Here is a 19,477-nt window from a genome sequence, read left to right as displayed (position 1 = left end):
GGAGTGGGGCTCGATCCTAGGATCCTGGGATCATGACCTGAGCCAAAGACAGATGCTTAAGCAACTGAGCCACCCAGGTGCCCCTCTCCTCCAGTCCTGAAAACCACCAATCACTTTTTGTCTCAATGGATTTGCCTTTTATGGACATTTCATATTGGTAAAAAATAATCATAAAATATTGGCCTTTTCTGTCTGTCTTCTTTCCCTTAGCATACTGTTCTGAAGATTCATTCATGTTGTAGCATGTATGGTAATTCTTCATTCCTTTTTATAACCAAGTAATATTCCATTGTATAGATACACTTCATTTTATTTATCCATTGATTAGTTTATTGACTTCGGGATTTTTCCACTTTTTGAGTATTAGGAGTAATGCTACTATGAACATTTGTGTACAAGTTTTTATATCAATATGTGTTTCTGGCATCTTTTTTCATAGTTAATAGAAACACTTTTTACTTTTACTTTATTGAAAGGCTATATTCATTCAGACTTTGGTACTTGGCAACTGTTTTCTGAAGATGAACTAAGTGACTCTGTCACTTCAAGGAAAACACACAACAATATTAGTTAACAGTGGTATTTGAGGTTTCAAGCAAAGATTAGAATTGTGGAAAACTTGTATCTGCCATTGAGAGTGTGACAAATTTCCTGTAAAGAATTTTCTCATGAGATTGGTGGTAATATGAAGGAATGTGACCTTTTGAGAGTGTATAATGAAATGTGTCAACATTTACAAGAGGTGCATAACTCATTGCACCAGTATTTTTTAGGTAACCAATGCATAACACTGTAAAATCATATATAGGTGAAATGTCCATTTGAAGTATAGGATAGACTAAAAAAATTTTTCAAAAAGCTTGAGACAAGTGTACTTCTAGTGTAATTTATCTCTTCTGAGAGTATAATTCAATGATTTTTAGTAAATTTATACAGTCATAACCATCATTCTAATTTTAGAACATTTCATCACTATAAAGGATTTTTTTGTTGCCTATTTGCAGTCATTGCCCTTTACCATCCCCAGCTGTAGACAACTGCTAATGTATTATCTGTTTCTGTAGTTTTACTGTAGAATGGAATCCTATAAATGGAATCATACGATGTATAGTTTTTGCATATGGCTTCTCAACATAATGGTTTTTTGAGGTTTATCGATGTTGTGTATATCAGTAGTTTGGTCTTTTATAGTACTGAAATACTATCCCATTGTATGGCTATACCACAGTCAATCTATCCTTTTATTATTTGATGGGTTATTTGGATCTTTTCTACTTTTTTGACATAATGAATAATGCTGCTATGAACATTCTCATACAGGTTTTCTGTAGACATAGATTTCAGTTAGTTCTCCTAATTATAAACCTAAAAATGGAATTTCTGAGCCATATGGTAACTCTGTATTTAACATTTTCAGAAACTACCTGTTTTCCAAATAAGTGCACCATTTTACAATTCCACCTGCAATATCTGAGAGTTCTGGTCTCTCCGCATCCTTAACCAACAGATATTGTTATCTTTTTAATTATAACCATTCTAGTGGGTATGCAGTAGTATCTCATCATGCGTTTCCCAGATGATTAATAATTTTGAGCATCTTTTCATGTGTCTATTGGCCAATTGTAGTTTTTTTTAATAAACTTAACTGTTTTGTCAATTTTTAAAAAAAGATTTGAGAAAGAGAGAGAGAGACCATGAGCAGGGGAGGGGCAGAGGGAGAAACAGACTCTTGGCTGAGTAGGGAGCCCTATGATGTGGGGCTCCATCCCAGGACTCTGAAATCATGACCTGAGCTTAAGGCAGCCGCTTAACCTACTGAGCCACCCAGGCCCCCCAATTTGTCCATTTTTAAATCAAGTTATCATCTCATTATTGAGTTGTAACAGTTCTTCATATATTCCAGATAGAAGTCTAGATAGAAGATAAAAAGTTTGCAAAGATTTTCTCTGGAGTCTGTGGCTTATCTTTATCTTTTTAATGCTACTGCACATTTTAATGAAGCCCAGAACAATGGATTTGATGCAGAGTTCATTGGTGTGATTTTAGATTCCATATTTCAGTTAACCTTTAAGTTACCATTTGTAGAGTTTTGATGTTGTATTATTTTCTGAAAGGACTTTTAAATTACTTGTCCATTTTCCAATTTCATATCTGTATGAAGGCAGATTTTCTTCATGTATTTCAAACTAAACTGCATGGTGTCAACATACTGAATGTAGAAATGGATATGAGAATTTCTTTTATTAATCCAGACATAAAAGAGATTTACAAAAATGTAAAATACCCATCCTTTTGTTACCACTTTGATTTAACCTATATAGTTGTTTTTTCATGAAAATGTACTCATGTTACATTGTAATATGTTTAATGTTAATGTCAAGTGAATTGGATAAATACTTGAAATTTATTTCAGTTTTAGTTTCTAATATATATCAATAGGTATGACTCATAAACAAGTTCTTTGAAGTCATTAATAATTTTCAAAAATGTAAAAGGTTCTTGAGGCTGAAATAAAATTTGAGAACCATTGCTTTTATTATTTTACATGCTAAATTCAGAGTCACATAAGACCGCTCTCATATGTTTGTAGCATTGCTTTCTAATATTCATACAAGTTGGTCTTGTTTCTCTACCAGATTGTTAGGTTTTTGAAAACAAGGACCCATATGTATTGCTTTTATTCGTTTTCTCAGAAGATCGTGTTTATTCCTGGAATAAGTGTCCATTGAATACTTAGCAAGGGATTGAAGGATTTCCTATTGGCTGACCATGTTAGGGCAGCATTTACTATGTTGGCTTTAACATAAATAGCTATAATTTTTTTCATTCAGGTGGAAGAACACAATGGTCACATCTTTAAGGCCACCCAGTATAGCATCCCTACATACTGTGAGTACTGCTCTTCTTTGATATGGATAATGGACCGAGCATCTGTTTGCAAATGTAAGTATGAATGATGTTTTTTTTTTTCTTTTAAAGGATTTCATCCAGCTTTATCCCATTAATTCCAGACATTTCACCATGAACCTCCTGTTTACTCTAAAATCTTGTCACATCTGGCAGAACCCATGTACTTAGTTAGATGCCCATACATCCATTCTTTGAAGCGGAAAATAAAGTCCAGAGACCTGAACTGACTTCCTCAGGTTTTCAGGGATCCCATTTTAAGCTTGTGACTAAGAAGGGTCCAGGCCCCTCTCTCTGAACTCAAAGCCAAGCCACTCTTCTAGAGTTTTTTTATCCACATCTAATAACCTGAGAACTCAATTTGAGTTTCTCTGAAGCCAGAGAAAGAGCTGCTCTGAGGGAAGACCTCTACCCTGTCATCATACTGTTACTGTGTTTATTACCCAGTATAAGTTTTGAGGAGTTTTTTTAACCACTTGATATTTCTGTTTTCTAAGTTTACTTATATCTTCTTTTAACATAAAGGAGTAATTTATACTTCCTGATTCTTCAGCCACCTCTTACCATACTCTTTGTATACCCAAACCAGGTATTTTAGATATTGTTTGCTCATTGTACTTGTGGCTTACCTTATCTGAAATGCTCTTCTCCCAGATGTTAGTTTGACTATTTCAATTAATCTATGTCTCGACTCAAAGGTTACCTCTTAGAGAACTCTTTCCTTACTCTTCTGTTGAAAATGCCACTTTGTCCCCCTTACTCGGTTTAATAATTGTCATAGCGCTTATCACTACCCAAAATTATATTAAGTATTTGTTTGTTTTGTTTGTCAGTCTGTCCACTAGAATGTATGCTCTGTAAGGTCAGAAACTTAATTGTTTCTTCTGTATCACTAGTGTCTAGCAGTGCAGGTATTATAAGTTTTGGTAAGTTTTTACTGGGTAGATAGTTGGATGAGTAATGAAAAAATTATTAGATTATAACCAAAAAGATGCTTTTTTCTACTATAATCTTTTCATCAGAATGTATAAGTCCTAGAATGTGAGTTGAAACTTTTTATAGGTCACCTTAGTTCTGGCTTACAGAGGACCTTTAGCTTATGCTTTTGTCATGCCATACACCTACTGTGGTGCTTTCAGTAATTCTGTGAGGTTTTGCTTACTAGTGGACCAGAATTGAATGAATGAAATGTTAGGAAGGGCTTGGTGCAGTAGGACAAGAATGAAACTCATGTTTGCCTCAGTGAAATCACCATTATTGCTTGAAATGTTCACTTGTTCTGACATTCACTAGTGGTTTCTTTTTTTATTATCAATAGTCTAAAAAAAACAGTGAGAGAAAAATGGGAAGTAGTTTGCTATTAACTTGACAGTTTAATGTTAGTCTGAAGCCTGTAAGTTTGGTTCAATTTTGTTTTGAAACTGAAAATGTGGGACACCTAGGTGGCCCAGCAGTTGGGCGTCTGCCTTTGGCCCAGGGTGTGATCTCGGGGTCCTAGGATTGAGTCCCACATTGGGCTTCCTACAGGGACCCTGCTTTTCCCTCTACCTATGTATCTGCCTCTCTCTTAGGGTCTTTCATGAATAAATAAATAAAATCTTTAAAAAAACCTGAAAATGTAAGAAATCTGCTTTTTTATGACTTGTGTGGGCTTGGTTTAGTTTCTTAATAGAATTAACTAACTATGATTATACTGGTGATTTCATCAGTAGAATTATATGGCCTCCCTCTCAGCCTTGAAAACCCCACATTGTACTTTAGAAGTTCAAGGATATTTAGGTGTTTATATCCAGGAGCCAGAGCTGGTGTAGCAAAATGACATAGGTCAAATATATTTCAATATTCTCCTCTCACTACTTCTTCCCACTTGTCAACTGCCTAGCCACCTTGTTCTCTCCTGCTCAAGGAATAATTTCTCTTCTGAACATTTACTTTATCTTGTCTTCCCAGTCACAACTGATACTGTTTATGTTCTGGTTCCTCAGAGCTCTATTCTGAACTTTCTAAGATTATAAGGCCTCTCTACTATCTTAATGTGCTATGTACCTTGTTTTTATTTCAGTAAGTGTCTTTGGCAGTGATGCTTTTCTTATCCATTGGAATGAGTCTTAATAGGTATTTCTGGCATTTGAGCAGATTGTGGAGCAAGTATATTAGGAGAGCATAAAGACTAATTTGTGAATCAAGCCAGAAAGAAAATATTCTGTAGGAATATGGTGGGAGCATACGAAAGCTTTTTCAGAGACAGAAGTTAGAAATTTTAGGCATATTTTTCAACTTCATTTTTTTAAATAGAATATGTTAAAACCCTTTTTTTATTCTAACAACATGCCAAGTATGTATATGATATTATAGCAGTATCATGTTTAAAGAAAAAAATTAATCCAAATAAAGTTTTTATAATAAAGTAAAATTTTAAAGTTCTTGTCATTGATGTACAGATTTCTAAAAATGCTGCATTCTTACCCTGTTTTTCAGTATGCAAATATGCTTGCCATAAGAAATGCTGTCTAAAAACCACAGCCAAGTGCTCTAAAAAGGTAAGAAATTATCACCTATGAATAATAAATAACAGATATATTGATCTTCTCTGCCTTGTGAAAGAAATCAAGTCCTCTTTGATGGTTTTATAGAACAGTGGTTTTCAAACTTTTTGACCACAAATGACAGAAATATATTTTGTGTCGTGATCCAGCATACATATATAGAAAGATATATTTGTATAATTGGGTGGATTTTCCTGGAACTATATGTACCTTTACTACTTGGAAGAGCTACTAAACTGATTTCACTGCTAATAGTTTGTTAAAACACTGCTTTTAAAGATTGCCTACTTCATTAAATACTCATAAGTCTTCCTCAGAATTGTCTTGAAAGTAGTTGGCTATAACTAAAGATTTTAACATCAACAACAAAATCCACCAGCAGCCCATTGGTGTTTTTGTATATTTCTACTTGGATATGTATTATGATACTTTATCTTCAAGGAAACACTGATTTTTTTTTAAAGATTTCAGGCTTTCATTGATATATAGTCATTTAAAAAAATTTATTAGTCATATATTGATGGTTGTGACAATACTATGCAAATCTGAACTGTAATATAAATGTATGTGTGTATTATTTACAGCCCATGTACAGAATTTGCATCTGTTCCAAATTAGTTGACAAATCATGGCAAGGTACAAAGTGAAATTTTATTCAAGGCTTAAAATACAATGAATGTGGGACATTTGCTTCCAGCTAAGATGGAATAGCTTGTGGCAGACTAATCCATGCTGAGAATATCTGAAAAAATTGTTGCTGGCACATCAGAGAGCTGCCCAATCAGATTGGACTTTTGGGATGTTGCTCCTAGAGAGAAGATAATTGCAGAGTGATGGATCTGTCTGTGAGAGGTTTTTCTCCTAGTGGGAATTTGTCAATTTTTGCTGTAGCACAAGAAAACAAGGTTCAGTGTAGAGGGCCACATTCAAGAGTTATGGAAGTCAGCAAAACTTTTAGGAATTTCATAGGACTATGGAGATAAAATGTGGAGTTTGGGATTGCCAGGACCTGAGGGACCATGATCCAGACTTAACCCTGAAATTCAGAGGTTTTTTTCCTTCAAGGCATTTTCTGAATTCTTAAGCTACATAGGATAAAAGGCTAAGAAGCTGGATAAAAAAAAAGATTTTTCTGTAGTTTCACATTGCTAAGGAAAGAAAAACTGGAGTTGTAATGATATACCTTCAAAGAGAGACTCTAGTGAATACCCTACACTCTAAATGAGACCTCTGAAGAGCTGTACTCTAGGAAAGGGAGTAAATCACTGATAGGCTGGGCTTTATAAAACCTGAAAACTAGCTCTGAGGCAGTCCATGATTAGATTAAGATGGTTCATTCCTTAATTTGGCTACCCTTCGGAGGATGTACCCTCTTTAAAGAGAGATTACATCACTTATTAATTTGTTCATATATAATATTAGATATTTTAAATAATACTAGATATGAGACTGAGAAAAAAAACAAGTAGACAATAGATTCATGGATGGCTCAGTTACTGAATTACCAGATGTGTACTTAAAATTCTTTAATATGTTGAAATAATAGGTAAAAAGAAAAATTCTTTTTTATCAGAAAATGAAAATACACATTTAAAACAGGGGCAAATGGAGATTCTAAAAAATAAAGGCACCAGACTTGGGGTACTCACATGGGAAAAATCAATCCTCATAGCATTTGGCTTTGAAAACCAGAGGGACCTGACAGTCAGTGGGGGCTTAACCCTGGAAATTTAGAAAACAGTGACTTGGCTCTGGGGGAACTGGGAAGGTGGAGCCCTCACATTTAAAGAGACAGAATAACAAACGGCCCTGCTGAGATACAGCATAGAAGCAGTAGTTTGAAAAATGCCCAGGGAATATAGGAAGGAGATTTTCTAATCTCAGAGCATGTGCTGGAGAGGCAGGGCTCTTTGGGCAACTTCTCCAAGAACAGAAGAGTTGCTGAGTGCCATTTCCTTCCCTGTCCCCAAGCCTAGAAACATGGGCACCTACGAGAGCTAGTGCTGCAAGAACTCTTTCCACCTAGCTTACTAACAGTGTACCTGCCTCCATGTTCTCCTGTGGAAATGCCCCCCTCCAATACACCGTTGGCCAGAGCCCATCAAAAGTTGTATCATGAGCCTGACAGTATGCAAGTGGCCATGACAGGAACCAGCACCACTCCAAAGTGATTCCTGCTCCAGAGAGAGTGAAATATAACCATGCACACCAGTACAATTGCAGGCCCTGCCCACAAACAAAAGCTTCTCAGGGGACAACACAGGGAAAGCACCCTATAGTTTAGTGCTACTGCATCTCTGGCAAGCCCCTGGTCTGATTCAATTCAAGTCCATGGTGGCCCCAGACTGGCCCACGAACAATATAGGGACCAAAACCTGCCCTCAACAGGCAGAGAAAGCTATTGTAGATAACTGGACTGAAGGCAAACATGGCTCAATCACGTTACCAGGGTGCATGCAAAACACATAGGAGATACCCCTGAAGCACCAGGTTCTGGTGAACAGGAGACATTGAACTCTAAGCCATTATAGGACCTCTGTTTTATAAAGCTACCACTTTCAAGAGCAGGAGATGTAGCTGACTTTCCTAACACATAGGAGCAGACACAGAGAGTTAGGCAAAATTAGGAGACAGAGGAATATGTCCCAAATGAAAGAATAGGACAAGATCACAGCAAGAGAACAGAGATAAGTAATATGCCTGATAGAGAATTTGAAGTAATAGTCATAAAAATACTCACTGGATTTAAGATAAGAGGGGAAGACCTCACTGAGATCCTCAAATGAAAATGTGAAAAATAACCAATCAGAGATTAAGAACATAATAGCTGAAATTAAAAATACATTAGATAGAATAAATGGTAGATTCGAGGAAACAGAACAGATCAGCATCCTGGAGGACAGTCATGGAAAGTAATCAAACTGAACAGGGGAGAGAAAAATAATAATAATAATAATGAATGCAAATAGACTAAGGGAACTCAGGAACACCATCAAGTATAATAGCATTCACACAATAGGGACCCCATAAGGAGAAGAGCCAGAAAAGGGGCAGAAAATTTATTTGAAGAAATAACAGCTGAAAACTTCCCTAATATGGAGAGGGAAACAAATCCAGATCCAGGAAGCACAGAGATGCCCCAACAAAATCAACCTTAGGAGGTCCACATGAAGACAGTAACTAAAATGGCCAAAAATATTGATAAAGAGATAATATTAAAGGCAGTCAGTGATGGGTACCTCGGTAGCTCAGTCAGTTAAGTGTCTATATTCAACCCAAGTCATGATCCCAGGGTCCTGGGATCAAACTCCGCATTGGGCTCCCTGCTCTGCAGGAAGCCTGTTTCTCCCTTTTGTTCTGCCTGCTACTTCCCTTGCTTATGTGCTTTCTCCTCTCATTCTCTCTCTCTCTTTCTCTCTCTCTCTGTCAAATAAAATCTTTAAAAAAAAAAAAAAAAAAGGCAAGAGAAAAGAGATGGAAAAAACAAAGGAAACCCCTTACGGCTCACAGCTGATTTTTCAGTAGAAACTTTGAAGGCCAGAATGGAGTGGCATATGATACATTGAAAACTGAAAGAAAAAAACCTGCAACCAAGAATATTCTATCCAGCCAATTATGAATTGGAATAAAAGGAAAAATAAAGAATTTCCCAAACAAAAGTTAAAGGAATTCATCACCACTAAAGTAGCCCTACTTAAAAGGGGACTCTTAATTTTTTTTTTTTTAGTAATCTCTATATCCAAATGAGGTTTGAACTCATGACCTGAGATCAAGAGTTGCATGCTCCTCTGACAGAGCCAGCCAGATGCCCCTAACAGTATTTGTTTTAAAGTGCATTTTGGGGGATCCTTGGGTGGCTCAGCGGTTTAGCATCACCTTTGGCCCAGGGCATGATCCTGGAGTCTCGGATGGAGTTTCGGGATCGAGTCCCGCATCAGGCTTCCAGCATGGAGCCTGCTTCTCCCTCTGCCTGTGTCTCTGCCCCCCGCCCCCGTGTCTCTCATGAATAAATAAAATCTTAAAAAAATAACAAAGTCTATTTTGTCCAATATCAACTATTGCTAACCTGGCTTTCTTAAACAAAGACTATTAAGAGACAAAGAAGAATATTATGTACTCATAAAAGGAACAATCCAGCCAGAAGATACAATTGTAAATATTTATGCACCCAACATGGGAGCACCCAAATACATAAAGCAGCTAATAACTAACATTAGTAATTGTTAGTAATACAATAATAGTAAGGGACTTTAATAACCCATTACATTAATGAATAGGTCATACAAACAGAAAATCAATATGGAAATTGTGACTTTGAATGAAACATTGGACCAGAGGAATCTAAAAGATATGGCAAGAATTTACAAGTGTCTTTAAGAATTGGTGTTGGGAAAACTAGACAGTTGTATGCAGAAGAATGAAAGTGGATCACTTTTTCAGCACACACAAAAATAAACTCTGATGGAATGAAAGACTTAAATGTGAGACATGAAACCATTAAAATCCTAGAACACTGGCAATAAGGTCTCTGATATTGGCTATAGCAGCATTTTTCTAGATATGTCACCTGAAGCAAGGGAAACAAAAGCAATAATGAACTATTGGTACTACATCAAAATAAAAAGCTTTTGTACAACAAAGAAAACAGTCAACAAAACTAAAAGCCTACTGAATAGAAGATTATTTGCAAATGAAATATCTAGTAGAGTTAATATCCAAAATACAAACAGAACTTACACAACTCAACACAAAAAAAAAATCCAATTTAAAAGTGGACAGAAGACAAACAGATATTTCTTCAAAGAAGAAGACATGCAGATGGCCATCAGACATAGAAAAAGATGCTCAGCATCACTCACTATTAGGGAAATGCAAATCAAAACCATAGTGAGATATCTCACTCCTATCAAAGTGGCTAAAACTCAAAAACACAAGAAGTAAGTGTTAGCAAGGACGTGGATAGAAGGAACCCTCATGCAGTGTTGGTCGGAATGCAAACTGGTGTAGCCACTGTGGAAAACAGTATGGAGGTTCCTCAAAAAGCTAAAAATAAAGTTACCACATGATCTTGTATTTCACTACTTTGTATTTACCAAATGAATATGAAAATAGTAATTCAAAAAGATATATGCACTTGTATGTTTATTGCAGCAGTATTTATAATAGCCAAATTATAGAAGCGAGCCAAGTGTCCATCAATAGATGAATGAATAAAGATGTGATGTATATACACAATGGAATGTTACTCAGCCATAAAAAATGAATCTTGCCACTTGCAACAACATGGATGGGTCTAGAAGGTATAATGCTAACTGTGAAGTAAGTTAGAAAACTCAAATTTTTTTAGTTGAAAATAGTGAAATTAATTTTTCTCTTAATTTCAAGAAATAGACTTTTTTAGCATGTTTGCTTTAAATTAGTTGGTTTCAAATCAAATGATTTTAAAGTTTTTGTTTAATACCCTGATGTATTTTATTTTTTTGCTTTCACAGATCTTTATTAACATTCCTAATGCTTTGGGGATGGCCATTTAAATAAATTATATATGTGTGTATGTATACATGTTTGTGTCAAAGTAATAGCAAGAAGTTTGGCTAAAGTTTATTTTGTTTTAATCATTGCAACGAGCATTATTTCTTTTTTTTTAAGATTTTATTTATTTATTTATTCATAGAGACACACAGAGAGAGAGGCAGAGACACAGGCAGAGGGAGAAGCGGGCTCCATGCAGGGAGCCCGACATGGGACTCGATCCCAGGTCTCCAGGATCACGCCCCAGGCCACAGGTGGCGCTAAACCGCTGCGCCACTGGGGCTGCCCACGAGCATTATTTCTTTACCAGTTTATTGAGCATTTGTCATATATCAGATACTGTACTATTTTTGTTCATCAGTTACTTAATCTTTATAATAACCCTGTGAGGTAGAAAAGTGATATTTCTATTGCAAATATGAAATACCTGACTTGATATATACCATCAGTGTTAACCATTAATTCCCCTTTCCTTCCAATTCTTAAAGCTATGCTCATGAAACTTCAGGGAAATGAAAAGTAGTTCCTCTTAAATAACTGGTTAAACATGTTTAAAGATGTTTGAATATGTTTGTAAACAAAAATTTATCTTCCATTTAGTATGATCCAGAGCTGTCATCTCGACAATTTGGGGTTGAATTGTCCCGTTTGACCAGTGAAGAACGCACTGTTCCTTTAGTGGTAGAAAAGCTCATAAACTACATTGAAATGCATGGACTGTACACAGAAGGTATTTACCGAAAGTCTGGTTCAACTAATAAAATCAAGGAGCTTCGACAAGGTCTAGATACAGGTAAGATAGCGCTCTCTAAATCAAGACCAACTGCTTTTATTTAAGTAGGTCATTTCATACTTTTAAACTTTTCATTACATGTTGATCTTTTTCTTGCAGCCAGAAGAATGCAGTCTTTTCTGTGGTGCTTGTTAAATCATTTTGTGGCTTTGTAAAAGTCTTATTTTTGTGTGGTCAGTTCAGCAAATGCATACTGAGTGTGTCATTTATACAAGGCACTATTAGGTACTTCACACAGCTGGCATTTAAAATCTTATGGGCACCTGGGTGGCTCAGTGGGTTAATAAGCGTCTGCCTTTGGCTCAAGTCAGGATTGCAGGATCCTGGGATTGAGCCCTGCTTTGGGCTCCCTGCTCAGTGGGGAGTCTGCTTCTCCCTCTCTCTCTGCCTTTCCCCCTGCTCATGCTCTCTTTCTCTCTCTCAAGTAAATAAAATCTTAAAAAAAATAAAATAAAATCTTAACTATTGAGTGAAGTCATGATATCTGTAATTAACAAGAAATTTTAGATTCAGGGAAATTAAATGATGGTCTGTTGATGATCATGAGCAGTGTGCTGATGTTTTGTTTTTTAAAAGATTTTATTTACTCATGAGAGACAGAGAAAGAGAGGCAGAGACATAGGCAGAGAGAGAAACAGGCTCCCTGTAGGGAGCCCGATGTAGGACTTGATCCCAGGATCCCAGGATCATATCCTGAGCCGAAGGCGGATGCTCAACTGCTGAGCCACTCAGGTGTCCCCCAAGTGTCTTTCTGATGCATGTTCTCACCTTCCTACATTCATGACATAGTTAATTAGTGGATTGAACATGTACCTGTGTAGAGCTAGCTATAGCCTCAGCCCTGGAATACATATACAGGAGTTTGACTTTGGTTTCATTGTAAACTTCTACTCTTTACCACTTTAGAGAAGGAATAGATTGTTTTGAAACACACTTTGATACAAAGCTTGTCTCTGTATCTCCAAGAACCTACCCACGTGCTTTTTCTTTCTAGTTTTTTTGTTTTGTTTTTTTTGTTTTTAAATAAGCAAATCAGGGAGAGATTGGTCAGTATGGAAATAATAACAGAAAATGCCTGGTAAAAGTCAAGCAGGATGTTCTGCCTACCAGAGACGCCATCTTCGTTAGTTTAAAGGTAGCTGCTGACTCTTGTACCTTGGGTCAGCACAGGTGAAAAATCATTTATCCTATATCCTCCCAGTCACTTCTTTTGTATAACGTTGGGAGTTTATAAGTGACACAGAGTACGGGTGGGTTCTTTAGATTTCCTATGTTCACTTACGTCCTTTCACCTTTAAAGATGACTTAAAATTAACCTTACTCTCAGAAAATGTCCTCTGGGCTTTTTTCCCACCTGCCATCTAAAACATTGCTACTCAAAGTGTGGCTCATAGAACAATCCACAATTTAAGTACAGAAATTGAGAGCAAACATTTAGAAACATTTATAGCTGTATTTAACAGTTCTTTAACATGAAAGCATATGATCTTTTATGTATCTATCAGTCTACAAGAGATTTAGAAAACAAATAAACTAAAAGCTGTTTCTTTACCACAGTTAGAAGTCTATTCCAAACCATGGAATTAGATCGTAGAAGATACTGGTTTGATTAAAAACATGAAGCCTTCTTTTGGTGCTAATCGTTTCTAAAGTGAGTTATTTGAATCTCTTTGCATGTTTTGGCTTTGTTGTCTAACTCTTGTCTCTAAATAGATGCTGAGAGTGTAAACCTGGATGACTATAACATACATGTCATTGCAAGTGTATTTAAACAATGGCTTCGCGATTTGCCCAATCCACTCATGACCTTTGAACTCTATGAGGAATTTCTTCGAGCTATGGGTAAGCACAGGCTAAAGACTATAAATAAATTAAAAGACTAGATATATTTAAGGGCTGGCTTATATTCATTTAAATTGTGAATCTAGGCAAGAACTCTGCTGTCTGTTTTATGCCAAGCCTACCAGGTGATGGAGTTTAGTTTTAGATGTGTAGGATGTTGCTGAAGGCCTGCCTAGAAGTGTGTAGGCCCTGACAAATGACTCCTCAGATTCCCCTAAGACCGATTTATAAATTACATGGCAATTAATTTTGATAGGGAATCAGTCTGCCACAAAATGCCTAAAAAAAAATTAGGGCATCTCTTTCCCCTTGCTCTAATAAGGATTTCTAGGATATAGATTAAAACTCAGGAGACTGTTTAGTGAATTTAGAACTCAAGCAAAGGAAAATTGGTGTGGTAACTGTGAACTGCTCTTTTCCTGCGATACAGGTAAAACTGCCTCTCCTAAAACTTTAAAATTTAGAGCCAGGCTCCCCTGCTACCTATTATCTGTTCAGGAGGAAGATATAGCATATAAGGGAATATTCAGTCTTACTGGGTGTCCTTACTCTTTTTAGGCCTTCAGGAGAGGAAAGAAACCATCCGTGGTGTATACTCTGTGATTGACCAGCTCTCCCGAACTCATCTCAATACGCTGGAACGCCTCATCTTTCATCTAGTTAGGTAATTTCAAGGAGCAAGGCAATGTGTAATAGTTTTTTTTTTTTTTCTTTTCAGTAAGTGAGGAACTCCTTCATTTGGAAAACTGACAGATCTTCTTTTTCTTATTTATAAAGTCAGTACCTCAAGCAGGTGCTTTATAATTCCTTGGAGCAGAAATCCTCAACTGAGTTGGACTGCAGGGCAAGGAATTCTCTACCCTATTTGAGCCATATAACAACTTCAGTCTCATAGTGGCACTGTGTAGTCTAGCCTGTTGCCTTCTTCCTGAACTAGAAGGTATTAAGGAGGTATATAAACCTAATTCATAGGAGGTGGGTTTAGATAGTCCTCGAGAATTGCTTGTCCAAAGAGACTTCAGGAGTGGTCTCTTTTCTCTGAATATAAATACCATCTTTGGGATCCCTGGGTGGCGCAGCGGTTTAGCGCCTGCCTTTGGCCCAGGGCGTGATCCTGGAGACCCGGGATCGAGTCCCACGTCGGGCTCCCGGTGCATGGAGCCTGCTTCTCCCTCTGCCTGTGTCTCTGCCTCTCTCTCTCTCTCTCTCACTGTGTGCCTATCATAAATAAAAAATAAAATAAAAAATAAATAAATACCATCTTTATTTTGATTAGATAAATATCTGGTAAATACTAGATAAATGATAGATGAATTTCTAATACAACTGTCTGAAAATACCTTGAAGTCTCTACTTTGCATTCTTCAGGTATGTTCATCAGGTGTATGGCAGTGGGTCAGAAATTTCCCTTGATAAGCTATGGCAGTGGGTCAGAAATTTCCCTTGATAAGCTACCTGTTGGCCTATATTGCTTCAAGTAAGGAGCAGAGTGAAAGTGCATTTTCTAGAGGCAGAAAAGTCTATAAGTGTCTCCTTTAAACTGATACAAATATCCTACAAGTACACTGCGATTGATGTCATACATCTTCTTTCTCTCATGTCTTTTGTTTGTTTAAGTCCTTACCATTTTCCCTTTTAATCACCATTTTACTTGTCTTTTTTATTCCTTAGGATTGCTCTACAGGAAGAAACTAATCGAATGTCTGCTAATGCTTTGGCCATTGTATTTGCCCCCTGCATTCTTCGATGCCCTGACACCATTGACCCACTACAAAGCGTGCAGGACATCAGTAAGACCACCACGTAAGGCCAGTTACTATCACCTCCTCAAGACCCCAGGGATTTCTGAGTCCATGCAGCCTCTTTATCCAGATGGCAAACATAGTGAATGAGTTCATAAATTCAGATGTTTTTAAGAAATTTGCTAGACACCACAGGGTTTTCTTTTCTTTTTTTTTTTTTTTAATTTTATTTATTTATTCATGAGAGACACAGAAACATAGGCTGAGGGAGAAGCAGGCTCCCCAAGGGGAGCCCGATGTGGGACTCGATCCCAGGACTCTGGGATCATGCCCTGAGCTCAACCACCTCAACCAGGTTTTCTTATGCTGAAAATGAAAAATTTCTTTAAATTCTTTTAAATTCTTTAAATTCTATTCATCATTTGTTTTGAAGGGTCTTTTTAAATTTAGCTTTTCTTCAGGAAAGCTTATAGTCTCTAAAAGTATTTTAAAATTCCATTTTACCAAAATACATACACTTTGTATCTTCCTATAATCTAGTATAACTGGCTCTGAATCCATTTGGCCTTAGTACTTTAGTATTCCTATATTTCACTTTAGCCTTTTTTAACGGAACTCTGCTTTCCATCTAGAGTGATGGTTCCTAACCATGGCTGCAAAAGGAGCTTTAAAAAAATCCTGGTGTTTGTGTCCTATCCCCAGAGAGTCTAATTTAATTGGTGTGGTCTGGGCATTGCAATTTATAATTGCTTCTCAGATGGATCATAAAGTGCAGCCAAAATTGTGAGCCACCGTTATATAAACCTTATCTTGGAGCTCATAAGATAAGGAATGTTGATTTTTCTTTCATCCTCCAACCATCTACCACATTTAGCTGAAAAGTCTGTGGGGGCTATACTTTATTTGACTCACTTCTTTTTCTTCCTATTTCAGCTGTGTGGAGCTGATTGTTGTGGAACAGATGAATAAATACAAGGCTCGTCTCAAAGACATCAGTAGCCTGGAATTTGCTGAGAATAAAGCAAAGACCAGGCTGTCGCTGATTCGTAGATCAATGGTAAGATGCAAGATGTGGATCATAGTGGAAAATCGCAGCCTTCCTGAGGCTTTAAGTATGCATTTATGGTGTAAAAAGAGATTATTCTCGAAATCTTTTTCACATGGAATGAGTAAAAAGAAACCATTTTATCTCAGGGTACTGTTGATGCTTCATGTTTGATCTTTTAGCCGTCTGTAGTTATATGTACAAAATATATGCCGATAAATGTGTAGAATTTTTTTTAAATCAAGTGTTTGGATAAGATGTTGGTGGCTTAATAATCTGTCCTGTTTTCTTTTCCTGTCCTTTCTATGAAAATTTGACCCATTCTAACTTTTTCTCTACTTCCTTCCACCATCTGTTCTCACCCTTAACCATGTCACCTTTGATGTTCCTGCCAATACTCCTGCAATGTAGAGAACTTAATCATATGCAAGAATGTGATTCCTAAGGAAATGGAATTCCATCTTATGAGTCTATCGTTATCAAATAAAGAGTTTTTAAGGGTTTATTGTTAGGTTTTGAGAAAAGCCTTACCAAAATGATCATTTATTTTCTCCATTTGCCCACTTTTCTGTTTAATATCTTCCTTTGTAACCATTGACCTACATATAGACAACTTCGGTTCTTACTGATCAACAATCAATAAGGTCTGGATAACTGTAAAACTGCTACATTGAAGTTTAATCATTTGCTACCCTTTCCCTCAATTGTAAAACAAAATTGTAGTCATGAAGACTCAGTCAAATCCCCAGTAAATCTCTAAAGAGAAGCAGGCTTCCCTGTCATCATGTGCATCCTTTTCCAGGTACCCAGCAATACTTCATATCTTCATTATTTATACTTAGATTAACATTAAAATGACTCTGTTTCTTTGTTTAGTACTTAAACTCCCTGGCACAGAATAAATCCTAACAAATACGTCATTTGATTAAATTAGTGAAGAGTCTTCTCTTAAAACAAGCATAAACATAGACTTTATCCAGGCGATACAGGTATTAAGTAAAATTAATTGTAGGACACTATTTAAATCTTTCCCCTGGAAAAAGAAAACAGAAACCCATTTAAAAGTGAAACCCTTTCTAGCAGTCTGAATTTTCAGGAGCTCAGTCCTAGAAGGCCCAACTTGGTAGTGCCCATCCAAGAAGAAAGGGAAGAGACCTTTTACTCGAAAGCTACTTTTCAAAGCAGCTAGACAAGCTGTGCTTTCTTTAATTTTTTTTTTTTAACTAATGCTGCAGAAGTCGGATAAATTCAGTCCATTGAAAGATTAAACCTCTTTTAATGGGGCAATGACATGTACATTCTAACCCTCTGCTTTCCTTTTCATGTCCTTCCTAATCCAGAAACCTGTACTAATTGCAGTTAGATTTATGAGCATTACCCGCAATTCAGTCTCGGTATGTATTAATATTGCAATGTGTCACAGCCACTTTATTGTCTCTCATCCATCCAGGAGTTGTTCCGCTCTGTCTATCATCCATGCCTGTCCACCCTCCACCCTCTACCCTCCATGTAAAGCCCCAGTTCAGGTCCCACTTCCTGACCAGCCTTCACTTCTTTTTCTCTTACTCTCTTTCTTTGGAACCTCCACTTATCTTCCTCTGTATCATGCAATTGAACAGTGTCCATTTACAGTATATTTTTGCTCTTTGTCAGATAAATCTCTTTATGGGTTTCTTCTTTGTTTGGATCATTAAAAGGTGAACATGGAAAGCACTGAGGTATCAAATTAATTTCTGCTCAAGAACTTTGTTCTCATCAATCTCCTTCACTTTATTACTTAAAATACCTGTTACTACTTTTAGCATCCTCCATCACTAGTAATGCTTATTTGTCCATTCATATCTGTGATTTTGATGGTGACTTTCCAAGCATAGAAGGAGAGGTCTTATCTCCTTACCATTTTTCAGAAAGAATAGCAAAAGGTAGTGAGAAAGTTGATATATTGATTCTAGACTTAAATATCATAGTATAATAGGGCTCATACCAGGATTTCATTTAATATACAAAAAAGGAATGGAGAGATGGAAAGCTAAGAACCCCAATATATATGGAAACTAATTTCAGAGGCTATCCATCTATGGATAACCAGTTCATTGAGGATCTCAATTTGCTGAGATATAAACACAGATCGGTTTTGCTATTTACCTAGTAACTGCCTGCCAACTCTAACTGTCTGACTCCCCTTTCCATTTGGATGTTAATTTCCTTCTTAGCGTCTTGTCACTATTCTGCAATTTTTAAATACTCCAGTTTCATGCCAATATTTAAGAATTAGTTCCCTTTCTATTATAACTTGACAGACTTGAATCAGTACTCTTATCTAACATTTTCCTAGGACAGAATACACCTTAATCTGGGGCTGAAAACTTTAGGGGTGGATGAGTAGGCTCTTTTTGTCACGCATGTCTGACCTCCCTTTTTCCTGTTTTTCTTCCTCTGGTGTTGAAACTAGGAGGAGTGATAGTGGAAGCAAAATTCTACATGCTGCCCTACTCTTGAGGTGTCAGTCCTGTTTCTTGGTTGTTGAACACTGCTGTTCTAGCTCATTGTCAGTAGCCTAATTTCCATTTACCCTGCTAACAGTGAAGTCAGTCCTATCTCATTTCTATAGGCTTTGGCAATCCCTTGGAAGATTTGGTTCCATCTTTGGACTAAACCTGTTGATGGTGGCATTCCCACCATGGGACTGTGATATGTATGTCTTTTATTCCCTCAAGACTTTACAATCAAATCTACCTCCCAGTGCCAATTTTAGGGCCTGCAGGCACATTAGGGAAAAGATACATTTTTCATCCCTTTTGGAAACAGGCCCAGGAACCAGGCCATAGTCTTGCCAATCTTTCTACCTGACACTTCCTCACCATATGCTCTCCCTATTTCTCTTCCCTTATGTATATAACATAGGGGCAAATCAGTAAGTCATTTTGCCTGTATAGATAACCAAATAGAAAATTAAATACCAGTCTGTCTTTCTTTTAGATAACCTCAAACTTTCTTACCCTCTGGATTCAGATATTATAATTTCTTTTTTCTCCAAAGAGGAAGAGAGTATCTTATTTTCATAAAGTCT

At 36.8% G+C, this 19,477-nt stretch overlaps 1 protein-coding gene across 10 annotated transcripts in view; it reads left to right on the top strand.

The window, feature by feature from the left end:
* MYO9A (myosin IXA) overlaps positions 1-19,477 on the top strand; it is a 263,829-nt gene that overhangs the window by 218,586 nt on the left and 25,766 nt on the right. For 7 of the 10 annotated variants that reach the window (XM_077881727.1, XM_077881730.1, XM_077881731.1 and 4 more), the window contains 8 exons: positions 2,832-2,943; positions 5,386-5,447; positions 11,586-11,778; positions 13,492-13,620; positions 14,179-14,284; positions 15,292-15,423; positions 16,296-16,419; positions 17,748-17,801. In XM_077881727.1, coding sequence (XP_077737853.1) covers positions 2,832-2,943; positions 5,386-5,447; positions 11,586-11,778; positions 13,492-13,620; positions 14,179-14,284; positions 15,292-15,423; positions 16,296-16,419; positions 17,748-17,801 — 912 coding nt within the window. Of the gene's footprint in view, positions 1-2,831; positions 2,944-5,385; positions 5,448-10,604; positions 10,755-11,585; positions 11,779-13,491; positions 13,621-14,178; positions 14,285-15,291; positions 15,424-16,295; positions 16,420-17,747; positions 17,802-19,477 lie in introns of those variants that run through there. The other 3 variants (XM_077881729.1, XM_077881733.1, XM_077881734.1) reach the window with 2 other exon arrangements.

Source organism: Canis aureus, chromosome 32, assembly GCF_053574225.1.
Source record: "Canis aureus isolate CA01 chromosome 32, VMU_Caureus_v.1.0, whole genome shotgun sequence".
Taxonomy (NCBI): Eukaryota; Metazoa; Chordata; class Mammalia; order Carnivora; family Canidae; genus Canis; species Canis aureus.
Note: the sequence above shows the minus strand (reverse complement) of the source record. Positions and strands in the feature narration are given on the sequence as shown.